General features: G+C 39.9%; 1 protein-coding gene across 2 annotated transcripts in view; it reads right to left on the reverse strand.

The window, feature by feature from the left end:
• Positions 1 to 11,826: 11,826 nt before the first annotated feature.
• LOC122257572 (general transcription factor 3C polypeptide 3) overlaps positions 11,827 to 19,145 on the reverse strand; it is a 14,123-nt gene continuing 6,804 nt past the window's right edge. For both annotated transcript variants that reach the window (XM_043022916.2, XM_043022915.2), the window contains 11 exons: positions 18,953 to 19,132; positions 18,706 to 18,842; positions 18,170 to 18,347; positions 17,732 to 17,857; positions 17,252 to 17,422; positions 16,794 to 17,012; positions 16,281 to 16,453; positions 15,906 to 16,107; positions 15,255 to 15,487; positions 14,427 to 14,621; positions 11,827 to 13,078 (listed from right to left, as the gene is read on the reverse strand). In XM_043022916.2, coding sequence (XP_042878850.2) covers positions 12,343 to 13,078; positions 14,427 to 14,621; positions 15,255 to 15,487; positions 15,906 to 16,107; positions 16,281 to 16,453; positions 16,794 to 17,012; positions 17,252 to 17,422; positions 17,732 to 17,857; positions 18,170 to 18,347; positions 18,706 to 18,842; positions 18,953 to 19,132 — 2,550 coding nt within the window. In that variant the 3' untranslated portion in view covers positions 11,827 to 12,342. The remainder of the gene's footprint in view (positions 13,079 to 14,426; positions 14,622 to 15,254; positions 15,488 to 15,905; positions 16,108 to 16,280; positions 16,454 to 16,793; positions 17,013 to 17,251; positions 17,423 to 17,731; positions 17,858 to 18,169; positions 18,348 to 18,705; positions 18,843 to 18,952; positions 19,133 to 19,145) is intronic.

The raw sequence follows: 19,145 nt of genomic DNA on the forward strand, positions 1-19,145 counted from the left end.
GTCCTAGGTGGGAAATGATGGGGTAGGAGATCCCATCACAACCCGGGGCTGACCGGGAACTGGTCTTATACGTCCGCTGTAATTCCCTCAGAGAGAACATGGCATCTGCGTCATCAGGCTCGACCACCTTTTCTCTGATGAGAGCATGCCTGCCTGGAAGCAATTCCTCTTGGCATGCCCTCAACTCTGCTGGTAGCCTGATACTACCAGCGCATCCGTTTTGGCGGAATTTGGAGATGAATAGCGGTATCTGACAACCCACTGAGGCTACGCCGTCTCCATCCTCGGCGCGCGAGGATGAAAATTCCTCATTTTCGAATACGTTTTTTTTCATGACAAATTCATAATATTTTCTATAAATAAATTATTACAATATTTATTTTTCCTTCACTGGGTCTGATAATGCACATATATGCGTTTGACATAGAGTATAAAATAATATAGTTCATAATACGAAATCTATGGTATTTTGATTCAAGAAATATATAATACCAATTATAAAACAAGAAGAATATTTAGCAGAAATTTTGTCCTTTAATCATTAGACATTTACTGTAGTTAATAAATTTGTATACACGTAGCTTATAGGTGTTGACAAAATGGGTTTAAAGAACACAAACCGGCATTTGGCTGTTTTTTGCACGCTGAAGCACACTTTCACGTCCTTATCACCGATTTCGTTTTCTCGAAGCTTACCTCTTTCGATATCTGTACAATATTCGGTAAGACAATTCGGTTATTTCTTGTATTTTTGTATAAAGGTTAATATTAGAAATATATAGAAATATTTTAGTTAATCCTGTAAGTACTCGGACCGTTTTTTATGACTTAAAGAAAGTTTATTTAAGGAGTAACTCTTATAAAAGTTGTTTGTGTTAACTATGGTGTTTTTATATTCCAAAGCGTTATGGCTACTAAACGAAAGTTTAGGAACGAGTGGCTCGCGTTGGATGAGTTCGCGCCTTGGCTAACTCCAGTCCAGAATGAGCCAACGAAGGCCAGCTGCACCACCTGCCATGCGGAATTCTTCGCTAATTTGACAACCATCAAAAGGCATAAGGTAAAATACATTTTTTTAAGTAAAGATTATTGGCAATTGTATACCATGGAACTTAAATTGGAAATGTGTTTTTTACTTACAAGTCTTAACAATATTGTTAATAATGTATCTATTCATAATGATGAATAGTAATAATGTAACAACATAGCTCAATGTTATCTATGCCCATAGTACACGATAAAGACCTGGATAATAACAAAAACTTCATTCGTTATATTGATAAGTGCGGTGTTATTCAAATAATGTATAGCTTCCAAATTACAGTTTGTTTTTATTTTTCAGGGGACGAAGTCTCACCGACACCTTGAGGCATCCCGGTTGGAGAGGGAAGAGGAGCGCCAGCAGGTCGGCCATGAGGACGTCGCCATGGGAGTAAAGCTCGCCACCATTCTAATGGCATGTTTCTTGGCTGAGCATAACCTTCCATTCACCCTGGCAGATCACCTCGTCCAGCTCTCAAAAACAATGTTTCCTGACTCTAAAATTGCCCAGAATCTTAACATGAAAAAAACTAAATGTTCAGATGTTACAAAAGCCTTGTCAGACACACTAAATCATGAACTTGTCAGCAAACTAAAAACACACAAATTCTCTATCGTCATAGATGAGTCTACTAATGTTAGTTCTTTAAAATGCATGACCCTCCTTGTTAGATTTTATTACAAAGACACACAATTAATGAAAACTGGAACTCTGGAATTAAATGTATATGGCGACAACGAAAAGGGTGGCTCCATAGGTGAAAATCTTCATAGACTCATTATAGAGACTCTTAATGCCTACTCTATTCCCATTAATAATCTCGTTGGGTGGAGATGGAGCCAGCAATATCATGGGGGAGCATAATTTTTCGTTGCATTTGCCATAGCCTTCATCTCTGTTCCTCAGAAGCTGCGAAGGCACTTCCTCGACAGTGTGAGGATCTACTTAGATTGATATACAATCATTTTGCCCATAGTGCTAAAAGGCAAAACAGGTTTAAAAAGATACAGGTATTTCTTGAGTTGAAGCCACACAAAATCCTCCATGCCTGTCAAACGAGGTGGCTATCCCTACACCAGGCAGTTGAGAGAGTGTTGGAGCAGTGGGAGGCATTGAAGCTGTATTTTACAGGAGAAATTGAAGAAACGGAAAAAATGAAGTCTCTTGAATTAATAATTAAAGGTATTACTGACCCATCAGTATTTTTATTTTTTTAATTTTCTCAATTTCATTTTACCGACTTTTAATCGTGTGAATCTCTTGTTTTAGCAAGATGGTCCTACTATCCATTTATTGCATGAGTGTTTGATAAGATTATATAAAAGATATTTTGTATTATTTTTGTAAAAAAAGAGTGGTTTTATCAGAGGCTGTGCAGGATGCAGGTGGATGTTACAACTTCAAGCCATCAAAGGCAATGCTTGAATCTATATAGTATCTATTATTTTCTTGTTTTTGTTTGTATATTGAGGCATTTTGTTTATTTTTCTGTATATAGTTATATTTTTTTGTAAATGTTGTTATTTTTCAATAGATTTTGGAAACGGAATGTCCTGTATTTATTTTCATTTTTTTTATTCATATTATTATTGCAGTATCATTATTTGTATTATTACTTAAAGAAATTCCTTCTTTTGATTATTTATTCGTTGCTTAAGTAAAGAGCAATAAGTTAAACATTTCGACCCAACTGATAGAGTTACCCCAGTTGATAGAAAACGTACGACGACTCGATCGGGTACGCAAAGTAAACGCTCATCGCCACTCACTGGCGATACAACGGAAACACTAGACACTACTTGTTCTGGCAGAGTACCAGTCTCTCCGCCTCCGACCGCGGGTCATGGTGGGTCTTTCTGGGGGCTGAGCGATTAGTGGCCCATCTGATACGGTTCCACAGCTCTGAAAGGGAGGTTGGGTGGCCAAAGGACTCGCACCACTCCAGCCACTTTTCCTGCTTTACCTTCTTAGCAGTTTCCTGAGCATCCCTGGGAGCCTCTCTCAAAAGAGTGTGGTTCTCAGGGGTTCTCTCTCTGCGGAAGTGTCTTCTGCACATATTGATTCTGTGGTTGACCTCCTTAATCTCATCATTGTGGTACCAGGCGTCTTCGAAACACCTGGACCACGGACGAGTTTTGGGGATGGTCTCTGAGGCCTTTTCTATGGCATTTGCTAGTCTGGCCTCAAGTATAGCCACATTATCGTTAAGTGAGAAGTCACTGGTTCTGAGTCACCTGGCCAGGGCCTCCTGGAAAGCTTTCCATCGAGGATTGTGCCGGAACACGAGTGCCGGGCCAGCGTCCAAGATGGTGGAGACTATCCCATAGTGATCGCTCGTGGCAGTGTTATCTCGACCAGAGCCACAGTGGCAAAGGTAAGGTCAAGGACCCCCCGCCAACATGCGTAGGCTCCTGGCCGTTGAGAAGAGCAATCTCGGGGCACGACTCACGCACCTCGGCTATGTGGTAGCCTGCCGCATCTCGACTCCGAGTGACTGCCAAGATGGGGTGGTGGGCATTGAAGTCTCCCCCTATGAGAATTGGCTCGTGTGCCGCAGCAGCACAGACTTCACTAATATCTAAGCTCCTACATTTTGGCCTGCTATACACATTGTACAGCTTGAGAGGACCTCCGGCCAAATGGATCTCAACGGCAAGGAATTCGACGCCTTCTCCACACTGCGCAGGATCGGCAATCAAGGAGCAGGGGATAGTCGACTTCACGAGGGTAATCAAACCTCTGGTGCCTCGCGTACTCGGCAGCACAAAGGGATGGTATCCCGAGAATCGAACAGATTCCTTTGTTAGGGTCTCTTGGAGCATGACAACGTCAATGTTCCGAGATCGCACGATCGCGTGGAGAAGGGCATTCCTTGAGGAAAAGCTGTTGATATTCCACTGCACTATGCTTAGATTAGAAGCCATTGTGCTAATATGAGTCCTTTAAGTCTGTGTCGTCAACGACGTCGACATAATCGGTCTCAATGTCCGACGCGCCAGTGTGGGTAACGTCAGACATTTCGGAGTCTGACAACTCCTTGGTGAGTTCCTCACTGAGCGTGATTTCCTCACTCGACTCGTTACTGTCGTCAGGACAGGTCGAGCCATGAATAGGGCTGGGTCTCCTGGATGGTCGTGGCTACCTCACCCTTTGGGCTTTGGGCTAAGGCTCTGCCAGTGTGGTCTTGGCCGCAGGTTGGGTGGGGAGACAAGTCTCATCCTGGGGGTTTGTGAGGAGAGGTGTCTTGCCTTGAGTTGGAGTGGGTTTTGAGCCCATAGGACTCATCTCCCTCTCCTTCAGAGCAGCGACAGTCGGAATCATTGCCGGCATGGCGACATTGACTGCCTTTTCCGTCTCCTCACTGGTCCTCCCCAATGCTGTCGCAACTGTCGCAACGACTGTCATTAGTAGGAGCGTCAAGTCCTCTGTAAGCAGAGTTGGTCTCTCCGCTCTTGGGGTAGATTTTGTGGTGTTCCCAGACCCCGGTAAGCCAGAAACTCCTTTGTGTTGGAGGTGTCCGGTGGTGGTTTCGCTTTGGGCGGTGCGTCCTTCCTCTTAGGAGGGGGGGTGAGCCCTTACCTTTACTTACCCTTATCTTTGCAACGACCTCTTGCCGCCGAAAAGCCTCCTCCTTACTTACGGAACAGCCGAGGCTCCAGGCGTGGTGTTTTTTGTTGCAGTTGGGACACTTTGCAGTGGTGTCCCTTTTGCCCTCCTTGTGTGCTTTGAGGCACTGTACTGTGTGCCTGACCAGACACCACACTTTGGCTTTGCAGAGCAAGTGGCCTGGTGGTGCCCGTACTTCTGGCACGTGAAGCAGCAGAGCAGGTTAGGAACGTATGTCCTGAGGCTGTAGGAACCCCAATTGCCAAGGTCTAAGGATGCAACTGGGGCTCCCCTCAAAATGACCAGGACTTGCCTGGTTGGGTGCTTCCTTTTGGAGAGTCAGGAAGCTCCCACCAAGGTCATACATCAGAGGGAAGCCAAGAAGCACCATCTTGGACTTCCTTTCTTCGGGAGTCAGAGCCGACAGGCTCACCTTCTGCCCATCCAGGAGCTTGTCAGTGTTCTGGAGGAAGGTGAGAGTGGCTTGGTCCCTCGGTATGATTATCATGCCATTGTCTCTGGCAATTCCAATCGTCAGACGGCATTGTCTCTGGTTTTCCAGAGCCCGTACCATCTGGTAAGCGTTGTCGAATCCTTCCGGTTTAGGTGGAACCAACTTGGGGCTACAGACTCGCCCTCCGAGTCTGTAGCCGGCCAAGGCCGATTGTTGCCTGTCCTCTGAGCCGACGCCGGAGTTTTGGCAGTGGGGCCAGCAGGGTTGGAGGGTCCTATCTGGCTTCCATTTTTGTTTTGACTTGTTGTCTGAACCGACGCCAGAGCCTTACCCATTCTCTTACTTTTGTCACCAAGGACCTCGAAAGGCTCCGAGATGACAGCCTTGGTCACGTTCGTGCCGAGTTCGTCAACGGGATTGTCAGTCAGGGTTGTTTTTTTTTGGTAGAGTTGCCATGTGAGAGCTGTTCAATTCATCCTCCCCGCTTCGCGTTGATGGCACTCGCAAGACCATGCGATTGCCTGCAAAACAGGTGCTGCTTGACCCTAGTCTAGCTCAAAAGAGAAACCAGGCGATTGACCTAACAGAGTCGAGATTAGGCCACCCGTCTTGCTGGAATAGAGGACCAAAGAGGTGTGTTGCTAGCCGCAGGGCATACTCATACACAGCATCGCTCAACCTCCAGGACTCCCGTCTCCCAGCGCACAGGGGCGCCACGCACAGCAAACGGGTGGGCAGGTGTGAGCCCCCCTGAGGGCCAAATCGAAGGTTTTCTCTAGGTCTAGACAGGCAACTAAAGCATATTTCTTTTCTTTTTTGGCCTGATTTATATATAATTCTATAATATGTAGTGCTTCTGCTGTTGTTTTGTTAGGTCTAAATCCAGTTTGGTCTTTGTCTAATTTATCATGACTCTATCCACCATGTTAATCTTTTTGTAATTATATTTTCAAAGATTTTGCTCATGCATGACAATCTGCTAATGAATCTATATGATTTTAATTCTTCTGGATCTTTCCCCGTTTTTGGTATAGAGTTTATCAGTGCAGAATTAAATTCATTAGGGCATTGTCCTGACATCCAGTCATTGTTTAGGACCTTTAGAAGTTGCTTAATATGTTATAAGGTGCATTTTTGTAAAACTCATGCGGAATTTCGTCCGGGCCATATGCTTTTCCTTTTTTTTTTTTTCTTTTCTTTTCTTTTTTCTTTTCTTTTTTTTTGGTCTCTTTAATTGTTTTTATTAACTCGTTCACGGTTATTGAACTATTTAAATCTGTTGATTCTGAGTTATTCAACATATCCTCTGTTTCTTTTCTAGACGTTAGCAGTTTAGGATTTTTATTTGCTTTTTTCGAATTCACTTGAATAAATTTATCTTTGTATTAATGTCTGAAATTGGCAAATCATTGCGAATTATTGGGTATTTTTTTATTGTTTCCCCATTATTTCCTTTATAAAGTTCCAGATTTTTTTGGTTGGACTTTTAATTAAAAGTCTAATGTTTCACAGTATTTTTCCCATGATTGTTTTTTTTTCTCAATTATTTTTCTAGCTTCTGTTGTTTGATTTTTTGAGTTTGGTCTTTTTCTCCACAAGTTATATGCTTTGTTCCTTTTTTTCATCATTTCATTACAAGTTTTGTTCCACCAAGCCTTGTTTGGTTTTTGTTTTGTGTCCGTTATGTTTCCAAAGTCAAAGTATTTTTCCCCAGTCTTCTTAATTACCTCTAATATTTCTGTTAATGTTTTTAAGTTTTTTCTTATCTTCTACTACACTTAGTTCTGCTCTATATTTTCCCCATCCTGTTTCATTGAAAAACCATCTCTTTTCTGTTGCACTTATACAATTTCTGATGGCATTATCTTTTATGATGATTGGTAAGTGATCACTTCCTAAATTGGGTCCTGTTTCTGTTACGAGGCGGCTCAGCTGAGGTGATCCTATTGCAAGATCTAATGTTGATTCTTTGTTAGATCTTGGGTCTATCATAGTTGTTTTTCCTGGCGGAGTTAAAGTAATTAAGTTCTTTTTTAGATAATTTTATGCTATATTTTTGCCAGTTTGGTTTCTTAGTTTTGGATTTATTTTGGGGTCCCACAGGGGAGGGGGGGGGATGAGCATTAAAGTCTCCTATCAATATTTTTGGATCGTCTAATTGTTCTTCATAAGGATCGAGGATATTTTGTCCTATGTTATTACATGGGTTGTAGACCAGTAATATATTCAACCATTTATTTTTGTGATTGATTTTTATGCCTAGGGTTTCTATCGTGTCATTGAAATTATCTCTTAGGTTTTGGGTATTGAATTGTATATTGGTTTTAACACAAAAAGCTAACCTCCCACCTACCTGATTGTGTCTATCTTTTCTAATTATTTCAAAGTTTTGTACGTCAAAACTGTCTTTATCTTTAAGCCATGTTTCATTAATGGCAATTAAGTTAGGATCCTCTCTAAAATCAGGTAACTCAGGTCCGTCTTTTTATTTAAGATTGACCTTGCGTTCCAAAAAATAATCTTCATTAATTGCACATATTTCATTTATTACAAGCATTATTTCGATTATGGCTTCTGAGATTATTGTTAGTATTGATTTACCTTGCTTGAATTTGTTAGCAATATTTGATATTATTTTGATTACATTTTTTACAGTTCCTAGCCATGAAACGTTTGGTTCTGTATTATCCTTGGAGGTTTTGGACTCTTTATCTTTTATTAGTGGTGTGGGGAGAGACCATGTTATTGGGGCTTTGTTTAAGTTGACTGGTGTTGTGGGTGTCCGGTTTTGTGTGTTTCTCTGTTGTTTTGGAGATCTGAGATTTTCTTGTGCTATCCCTTTTGTTTGTTTTGGGGATCTAATTTGGTGTTGACTTTGTGTTTTTGTCTAATTGGAGTTTTTTGTCCTGGTGTTATGCTATAGGCTTGTGTAATTACTTCTGCAAATGTTTGTGTCATGGTTGGGATTTCTGGTATAATTTGTTGTTTTTATATTTGTGGGTTGTGTTGGTGTTTTGTGTGGGGTTGCTCTTTTTTTCTTTTTCGTTAAGGTTAAATACCTGTTCATGTTTGGAGGTGGGTTTAAGTTGCTGTAATTGTAACTTTACATCTTTGTTGGTTGGAATTATGTTGTGTCTGTTAATTTCTAATGCTTTTTGATGTGCTTTGCAAGTTGTCTTTTGGTGAATGTTCCTCTTCATAGAAAAAAAAACAAAAAGGGCTGTTCGAGCAGTCTCTAGAATTATGGTTGAATTGGCTGCAATTGCTACATCGTTTCCTATTCTTACATGTTAAATGTCCATGACCATACCGCAGACAGTTCGTGCATCTAGGTATTGGGAAAGTATATTGAAATACATTGTATGAAGTATGTCCAACAGCTACTCTTTCTGGGAGAGAGCCTTTAAAAGTGATCCTTATAGATTTTGTTGGGATCATTTTTTGAGGACTTTCTTTGTCTCTGTTTAATTTGTTTAATCTAATTATTTCGAGGATTTCGCACTTTGTTCCCCATATTGATTTTATTTTCTCCTATGAGTTCTATTGGTATTTCTGCGCCAATTGGGAATATTGTCCCATAGGAAAAAACTGTAAATTTGCTGGAAGCTGGTTGTTTACACTGGGCTTCCCAGTTACCCAGATGCTCTTATTTTATTCAATTGGTCAATTTTCGATATGTCATCTACCTCAAATCTTATTGCTTTTCATTTGCCTAGGACTCTTAATGTGTCTTCTTTTGTGTATTTGTGAAAAACAAATTTATTGATGGCGTCTGTTAATTTGATTGGATTATTGAAGTTTGAGGTAGCTGATTCATCTTTACGTTCCTGACTACTGTTACCATTCATTTAACTTCACTCTCCTTCGAAAAGTCCGCCAAAGGTAAACAAACTCAAAATCAGCAGAGAATCCATGTCTTCCTAAAAGAGTTTGTAATCCAAGTCTAGGACAATGATGCCTAATATATTCAATATTGATATTATTTTCCAAACGTAGTATACTCATATGGTGTAATGGTAAGAAAAAGTACAGTAAAAAATATGATTTTTTTTGCCCATGTAACTATCGTGGTAAGCCCACCCCATGTCACCGAGTTTCCACGATTGTTCCTGTTAGACATTATACTGATATAGTGTATAACACGAAATAGTGTCTTTATTACTTTATACCAATGAGGCAACGGATTATGCCAAATATTGTGATATTAGTTGTATTATGATTTAATTAATCGCAGTGATATTATTTCCAAAGTTACTACATGTTACATAAAAGCACATGTATTATTATTTACATTGTTTGCTATATTTACATTCTATGTACAATATGTAGCATGTATTCTATATGTATGAGAATAATATTTATGTTGTATGATACTTTATGTATACCTCGTGCATCTGGCAACAACCTCAGAGAGGGGTCCAAAGAACCTACTTTAGTTTTGGCTTGGTGTTTAATTCTCCCACAAGTTTAAAGGATTCACCAGAGAGCATAACAGTTCCAATACTTTCCACGACTTTGCCACGCTTTTGACACGAACACGCACTTCTAGAATACCAATCGCGGCATATTCATGTCATGTACACGACGCGCTTAAGAACTTAGAATACGGCTGTAAACATCAAAGATTGATCAATTTAGGACAGTGGTCTTCAAACTGTAGGTCATGGATAGTTTTTAGGGGGCCACGTACGTTGTATCTACTAATATTTATATAAATGAAAAAAGAAAAGAAAAATGAATTGGAATGAAATGAAAAATTATCAAAGTTATGTACCGTATATCATCATGCAGTACTGTAGGGCAGATGGCCACGAATATATGGGTTGCCGAAAGTTGACCACGGGCTCCAAAAGTATGAAAACCATTCCCGTAAGAGAGCGATATTTTTTTTTCGTATTTCACTTTTATCAAGTTTAAGACACCAGCATTGCTTGAATCGTTCTCTAGCTCTGCTCTAAAAACGAGCTCGTTCGTCTTTCACCGCTCGTTTGCGGTAGTTTTGGAAGCATAGCTGTAAACATTAAATTTTACAATAACAGATGGATGGACATCCCTACCACTGACCCCGGATTTCGGTTTCTGCTTATGGTGGCTCAACGTTTAATTACTAGAATCATTATGCTGAATAAACTCTTTGTCTGGTATCTCTTTCCTATTTTGTTTTGGTTATTGGTATCAATAAACTAAATACACCCATCACGTTATATTTAAAATATGAACTGTAGTCTGTTTATTTTTATTTGTTCCTTGAATATGAGTTTTAGCCACATGTGGTAACTGTACATTATATTACATTACATCGTGTCTAATATCGATAGTTATTTGTGATCTGGCCAGTCTCTGCCTCCCGCAGAGGTGGCCTGTCCAGTGGAAGATTCTCTGGGGAGGGATGACTAAATTGCTCTTAGGTGTTGATTGAGAAGGTGGGGTCACCCCCCACCCCACCCCCTGTCTCTTCCTCCAGGGGGTTCACACTTACCCACGTGTGTGCCGTACGTAGTGCCCCTGTTCGCTGGGAGACAAGAGTCCTAGAGGTGTAAAGGTTCCCTATTCCAGGAAAACGGATGGCCTGATCTCGGCCTGGTCAGGTCAATCGGCTGGTCTCTAAGCTAGACTAGGGTCAAGCAGTCCCCGTCTTTTAGGCCTTGCATGGTCTTGCGAGTGCCACCAGTGCAAGGCGGAAGTTGCGTATATCCTCTCACCACCCCTGTAGTATGTAGCCCCTGGTTGTTTCCCCTGTTTTAGGGTACCCCCTAAACCGGAAGGACTCGACATCATCTATCAGATGGTAAGGGCTGGAGACCTAGAGACAATGCTGCCTGACAATTAGAATTGCCAGGGACAAGGGCATGATAATTGTTCCCAAAAATCAGGCCCCCTCCAGGAAACTGGTAAGCTCACAGATGGGGCGGAAGGTGAGCTTGTCGGCTCTGACCCTGGAAGACGGGAAAGTCAAGATGGCCCTTCTTGGCTTTCTTGTCATGTAGGACCTTGATGTCATCACCTCCCATCCCAAGGTATTGGAAGCTTCCCGACTATCTAAGGGGAAGCACCCAACCAGGCAAGTCTTGGTCACCTTTAAGGGAGCCACAGTTGGGTCCTTGGACCTTGGAAATTGGGTCTCCTACAGCCTCGGATGTATGTCCCTGACCCCCTTCAGTGCTTTACGTGCCAGAAGTACGGGCACCACCAGGCCACCTGCTCGGCCCTGCCAAAGTGTGGTGTCTGTAGCAAGGTACATAGTACATGCAGTAAATTGATTTGCATGTGTACAGCTATGTCTGTTTAAATACTTGAAATGGAACATTTAAGAACATTTGTATTTGAATTGAGTAAGGGTTATATCATTTTCTAATGAATTACTGAATTAATAGTTTCAACATTTATCCCAATTAACGATATTGATCTTCATCCAGTCACGAGGCAATAATATGCAATTACCACATATTGGTAAAATCGCCCTTTCCAGTGAACAGATCAGAATAAACGGACTATGGTAAAGTTTAAATCTGCATTTGCTCCCATCTAATTAATCAGATTATTGGATACAAATGCAGATTATACTTTAATCCAATTATATTTTATTGCTACTCTACTAGCAGTTAGACATTACTTAGTTTTGTTTTGAAATTATGATTTTTTATGATTTTATGATGTTCATAATCCTAAGTAGTAAAATTTAATTAATTCCCCCAAAAATATAAAAGGTCACAAAAAAATATAAAATGTTTAAGTTTTATTTTTTTCCATATTTTCTTGTTTTCTTATAAAAGAAAAAATATATCTACATGTAAAAACAATTGTCAAAGTTATCACAAAAAAATAATGGCCAAAATCCTCTAGTCTCCTTAATGAGCTAAACAAGGATAGGATTCATTTGAGCATCATTTCTGATAATGTGCAATCTGCAACTTGATGAAAAATTGAAAAATGATGAAGATGATCACGCACACACACATACAGACACAGACATACTCACTTATATGTTCACATGAGCAACAGTAATCCAATAAATATTTCTAATTAATACTACATTCATATTTTTCTCTAAGTGATTAATGTATTTTCTTTGGATATAATTACTTAACACAGTTCTGCATATCTCCTATGGAATTTTGGGTTTCCCTTACTCCAGGCTGTCTTCAATGAAAGTATTCCACAGACTCTTACAACCTACACACATTATTGGTCCCTGAAATTCCTAATTCCTAATTTTAACTTGTGTATACACCATTTACAACTAAATTTGTATATATTTGTACATATACATTCGAGCCAAATCAGGAGAGCCACTGTTCTGATATATCAATGCAAGGTTGTATGCAATTTCCCTCGAGAGGTCTAACATGGGTCCTCCTTCTGGTGATTTCACAGGCTGACAGTTGAGGGCCTGTTTGTAGTAGTGAATAGCCTGTGGTAGAAGATTCAACTGGTGCATAGCACGTCCTAAGTTGTACATCGATTCCTGGCACTCTCCGCGCATCTCCACATAAGTGTTCAAGAACGCACAGGCTTGCACAACCAGCGAGTGCTTCTTCCCACTGAATTTTTGGCAGGCCATGTGGGTGAAGGTCAGTCCAAGCATGAGCGGAATGAGGGGATTGCTTGGATCCTGCTTGAAGGCACCTGTATACTCCGCCAGGGAATACTTGTAGGTTCCAGCCACCAGGCAGTTGTGGCCATTGAGCAAGCCAAGGGCCACCAGGTCTGGGTGCTTGTGGGTCAAGCGGAGCAGGAAGCGGTTGTGCCTGAAGTCGTCGGCTTTGGAGATGATGAGGTTGAGGAGGTTCCAGCATCTCTCATTCTCTGGGTTCTTGATCACCAGCTCCCTCATGATGTTGTAGGCAAAGTACGAACTCTCATTGTAGATGCAGGCCAGCAGACACATGAACTCGACCTCCCTCGCACGTTCCTTCTCCTTCATAAATTCTTTGGATCCAAGAGCTGTGAAGGTCATTCTTTCTAGTTCTTCAAACCTGTAGAAAAAAGTGGTGAGATTATTTTCAAAACCAAGAACAGCAAAAGAAAAATAATGATAGAATTAACAAAAAGTACTAATATTCTACACTATCAAACAAATATATTTTATATATAAACTGTTCATTAATTTGAATCAACTGTAGTATATTGAAAGAAGCACATTATATGTTATATGATGCTATAAAGACAAATAACAATGGAAGCAAAATGTTCTAAAGGTTATCAACACAGTTTCATAAACTATGAACTAATTTCTTACTGATCACAACCACCACTAAATATATGAAAGTAAGATCTCACTCCAATTTCAGTTCATCTTAACAGCTTTAAACCATTGCTGACAGGGATAGATTTGTTTACCCAGGCTCCAGGATGGGTTTTATTTCTGAGCGAGGCAGCTTCAGCAACATACCTTGATTTTTCCTACTCCCTTTAAGTCACTCATTGTAGAGCTAGAGCCATTTTTGTGTTTTGTTTTTTTGTGTGTTTTACTGTTTTTAGAGACTTATGTCTGTCATATCACAGGCTCTATCAATTCTGCAATTGACTAAAATTGTAGTTCAGAGTCCATTGACTCATTTTTTCATTTTACAATGTGATAGAAGTATTGCTGTTTTAGGGTAGGACAAAAAGCAACTTTATTTTTTCGTATTTGTGTGCTGTCACGAACGAACTCGAAACTTATAACCATCCAAAATGAAGATAACATAAAGAGGATGAAGAGGTAGAGAAGAGGAAGGAAACTTGTGCTTTTGACACTGAGTGCCACAATAAAAGGCATCCCTACTGGCACAGGGGTACATTGTAGGCATTGGGCATGGTGTGAGTCACCTTTCTCCTCTCGTTCTGCCTGCACATCTTTCATCTGTGGTACTTTAGACCAAGAGGTCAGCAACTTGATATGTGCCATCGCTCTAGAGATAGTGCTTGCTAGAGACCATAGATGGGTGCCATTCAAGACTCTCTCTCCTACTGGTGCTAGAAGAAAGTGGTGCCATCTAGGTTTTGGATGCGAGTTGAAACCCATTTTGCTTAATATTACAGCAGTTATAATAAATATGACTGCAATTGTCATCATCACTCACTCATTACTCATAGCACAATAAAGTAACATAATGATCCAAAATCCCTGAACATCATGAAGCCCATTATCAGGACCTCTTGTGCCATGTATGACAAAAAAAAACACATCACCCATTGTTAACGGGTTAATGCCATTTAAACAATCAAATAAGCATTACAACCATCCTGCAAGAGCACTGCAAAAGACAAAAGACAAAAGAAAAATTGTAATTGAACATTACCCATATAATAATAATGAAAAACAAATAACATTTTCCCAACCTCTTCTTTTCATGGAGTATATTGCACACACTGGTGAAAAGTTCCCACTGGTCTTCTATGGAAACGTCTGGCCCCGTGTAAGCCGGTCCGTTGTCTTCCAAACTCTCGTTCTTGGATCGGCGGAGTTCCCTGATGGCTTCGTACTTGTTGCTCAGCTTCTTGTTGCTGATCATGGCTTCAGCCTCGTCTCGATTTCTGTTGAGGGAGTTCAGTTATGACTCCTGGTCTATTTGTATTTGAAGGAGAGAGAGACGGAAGAAACCAATTTCGCTGGTTTCATTAGGCTCAAATACACTTCATCTCCCCAGAATAACTTTCTTTTTTAATCATAGATTTTTTTACAATAATGCATAATACAAAAATATTTTCAAATATTTATTTTTGAGAAATGAGCAGATTTAGCTCTCATATGACAAAGGAAAAAAAACAAACTAATAAGCCACAGGAAAAGTAATAAAATATATATAGAATACAACTACACAGAAAAATAGGTGCAGAGGATCTTTTTCTGTTTGCTTTTATCCCACTAAAATATAATCTAGGATCTCTGAAACTTGTCAGTTCTTCAAGAGGTTGAATATGTTCACCTGAGACAAATTCTTCCCTCCATCCTTCCCCAGACAGAGTGAGAAACCAGAGTGAGAAATGGCTACATCCTAGGACAATAAATATACTTCCTTACCCATGAAACTTGGGATGAAGGCTCCCCCGAGGGGGGGGGGGTATATGAAAGTAACCAACACATATTCAATCCTAACATATAGACACAAACCAACTGACAGACATAAAGAGAGAGACATTCACACAATGCAAAAATTTCCACCTCACCTAATATGAATAAAATGCCTCCTGAACAGTAACTTGGCCGCATTGATGAACTCGTCAACCAGGTTCTGATCAAGGAGGATCTTACAGCGCTGAAAGAGGAGCTGCGAGTCCAACGGCTCAACGTCACTCTCTTGGTTCAGGATGAGGAGTGCCTCATCTAGGCGGCCAAGTGACTGCAGGATGGACGAGAGGGTGAGGCGGGCTTCGGCATGTTGCGGCGCCAGTCTCACCACCTGGAACAGAGGAGCGAGAGCCAAAGGGGAATGAATTAAGCAGTCTTGGGGGAGTTCTTTATTTATTAAAATCTTTGTGATTGACTTTGTATATGAATCAAAATATGAACAATTCATTTACCTTTTGTTAATAATTTCCAGCAAGTTTAGTTTTCATATAAAAAGCAGAGAAATTAATTTACTTGTAGAAAGAGTATATGCAAACCTTGCAAATGTAAGATGTCATATCATGCCATTTCAGATAACTTCACAGCATATCTTCTCTAAATATGTGTGTGTGTGTGTGTGAGTGTGTGAGTGTGTGAGTGTGTGAGTGTGTGAGTGTGTGAGTGTGTGAGTGAGTGTGCATTTTCATAATTCATACTATGTCACATGCCATAACAATCTACTTGCAATAGAAAATTCTTATTTCACCCACCTTATTGTATGCCTCAGCTGCTTCTTCCATTTGGTCAACGGCTGCCAGACTTTCCCCATACTGGAGCCAGACTGCGGCAACATTATAGTGGTCAGAGTTGATGAGCGGACGCAGCAGTTGCAGGGCAGCTTCATGGAAGTCAACGTCCATGTAGGCCTCAGCAATGTCTAAGTACAGGTCACCAAATTCCTCTACCGACTCACTGTAGATTACCATGGGAATTAATTACATATAAATTACTCACATATGCATATAAATACCAATGTTTCAGATAAGACCCTTTGGAGATCACTTCTACTTTCTTACTAAATATCTACATACTAATTCTTAGGTAATGTCTCTAAGCTTGAAACACTCCCTACTCTCCAAACTCACTTCATCAGCTGCTCAACCAAGGGTGCACTGATTTCAAATGCTTTAACATGAATCAGGGACACAGTCAGTTTTGTGTGAAGATCGATCAGTAAGTCTGCAGGAACGTAACATTCTGTCGCCTGTGACAACTGCTCCTCTAATCTCCGACTGTGGAATTCCTCATCACCGACATTCTACAAAGATATACACAGTCTAATCAGCAATTACTGTCGGAAGGTAGGTATACTTTTCTGAATTATGTACAAGAGGAGTTTTTCATATTTAGTAAATTGCTTCTTAAATCTAAAAAATTACTTAAGCTAAAATAGTAAAAAGTATATCTATCTATGTATCATTTTTAACTATAAAATATAATCAAAACTGTGCCATATATAAGAATTCTTGTGTTTCTCATTTTATGTAAAACAAAATTTTTTCAGAAACTTCCACATTTGATCATTTACTGCAATCAATAACCAGATTTCATAACTGTGTAATTCTAAATATTAAACAAAAGGGAAATAAGAACCTCACCTTATTCAAAAGCTGAACCCCTGCATGATTGATAAGGATCTCAATACACTTAGTATATTCTTGTTGGTGCATTAATACTTCGAGCATTAGGTTGACATCCTCTGGAGTAACATAAGATGGGTACTTCCTGAAGGCAGTTTCCATGGCATCTCGGGCTAAGTGAACATCTTTATTTTCGTAGTGTATCTTTGCTATTTCCTTGGCTAGTTTTAACCCATCCTGGAGCGAATTATAACAAAACATGTCAGACAGAATAAAAATAAGTAAAAGCAGTGGCTCTGTTAGAATACAAGATGAGTAATGCCAAAAACTGAAATATTCAAAGAATTAAGAAATCAGCTTCATAATCATAGAAAATAAACTCATACCCTATAAAATCAAATATAAAGTTCAACACACTCTATCACAACAGATAAAATAGCTACAAACTTCAGTAAGCCCCTTTCAGTCTGGCTTACCTTGCCCTGGTCAGTTCTCAGGTACTTCAGCATGTGGGAATAACCCTTCAGTGCCTTCAGTTTCTCTCCTAGCCGCTCCAAGAGGTCGCAGCGAGCCCAGTGGTAGTCAAGGTTTTGGGGATTTGCTTTTATGGCTCGACCCCAACAGAAAACGGCTTGATGGAAGTCACCCTGTATAAACACCAATTATTAATTAGTTATGTCATTGAGGATTAAAACATTAAAATTACAATGAGCTCTGAAGGATATATATGTTCTGAATGACCAAAAGGTAAGACATTAGACTGATAGAGATAGAGAGATAAACAATATCATGTGTCCACATGATACTGAATCTTTCTTTTAACCCTTAAAGGATGAAATGCAGCAGTCTAGATTATGTTTAATAGAAATATTGTACCTGTCTATCCATATAGCTCTGAATTTTATAGTCCTCCAAGATTTAAAAAGAATATACAACCATATAGTCGTATTACAAACCTGATGAAGTGACAAATCAGCTAATTTCTCCCATTCCTCAGCATCAGGGCTCAAGAAAGCAGCAATGAGGAGGAACTGCAGAGACTTATTTGCCATTTTCTTCTCTTCGTAGATCATGCCAAGTGTCTGAGGATTTTTTTTTTTTTTAATAATAGCTTGTATTACGAAGGAGTTATTATAGTTTAAACCTAGTAGCAATTTATTATTGATACAGAGTGCTAACATCCAACTGCACAAGAGACTAAAACTAGCATTTATTCTTTCATTTCAATTCCATCCAAAATAATAGCATGATCAAGAACCTTTCCAGCAAAGCAATATCTCTTATAACATACCCCATACAAAACTTCTTTTTATTATCATTATTTTTCACATTATACACATTCAATCCAAAAGACTAAAAGTAATACACCCTATTACTTTTTAAAAAATACATACTTGGTACGGCTCCGGAGAATGAGAAAACTGTCGAATAACCTCCATGCACATTTTGATAGCTTCATCATACTCCTGCCGAGCATAACGCAGGTTTGCTTCTCCCATGAGACCCTGGAGGGCTGCTGGTAGACGTCTTCTCCGCCTCTTCTCTCCACCACCTTTCCGCTTCAACTGATATCTGAATAAGCAAGGATTTCAAATTTTTACTTTTCTATTTAGTCTTTTTTTCTATACTCCCAATCGACACCCCAGCATGCATAAGTAATAAATGCTTACACATACACAGAAAGATATATTGGTAGATAAATAATTAAGTATACATACAAATAAATACATAAACATAGATACAGATAGACACACACACACACACACACACACACACACACACACACACACACACACACACACACACACACACACACACACACACACACACACACATATAAATAGTCTACATAGATAGATAGATAGAAAGATAAGCAGATTATAAAATAAAATATGCAGATCATGAAAATAAATACAAACAACAAACTTACCTCTGCTGCTCATTCAGTTCCTTCTCAAATTCTGCCGCATGGTCCTCCTTCTCCTCCTTCGTCTTACTCATCGCTGTCGCTGGCGTATCCTCCACATCACTATCGGCATCAGCGTCCTCACCCCACAACGCTGCAACCTTTATATATTGCAACACATTAACAGGCAACCTACACAGATGACATACTTGTGCCATTTTTCTTTCAAACTCTTCCACTGCAGAATTGAATTCTTTTCCTCTAAACAAACCTCTGAAAATGACATTCCATCCGTCATGAGGCGATTTATCAGCTCTTCTTGGCTCTGCTTGTCAAGGGGCTCTGTCAGCGTGTCTTCGTCATCTTCAGTTTCCTCGCCTCCTGCTTCGACGGTAGTCAAGCTTAAATAGCTCTCTTCACCAACATCATCTGCTTCGATCGTTGGAATGGACTGGAGACAAATA

The sequence above is a fragment of the Penaeus japonicus genome, unplaced genomic scaffold, assembly GCF_977035675.1.
Source record: "Penaeus japonicus unplaced genomic scaffold, GWHDUDI00000001_assembly GWHDUDI00000038, whole genome shotgun sequence".
Classification (NCBI taxonomy): Eukaryota; Metazoa; Arthropoda; class Malacostraca; order Decapoda; family Penaeidae; genus Penaeus; species Penaeus japonicus.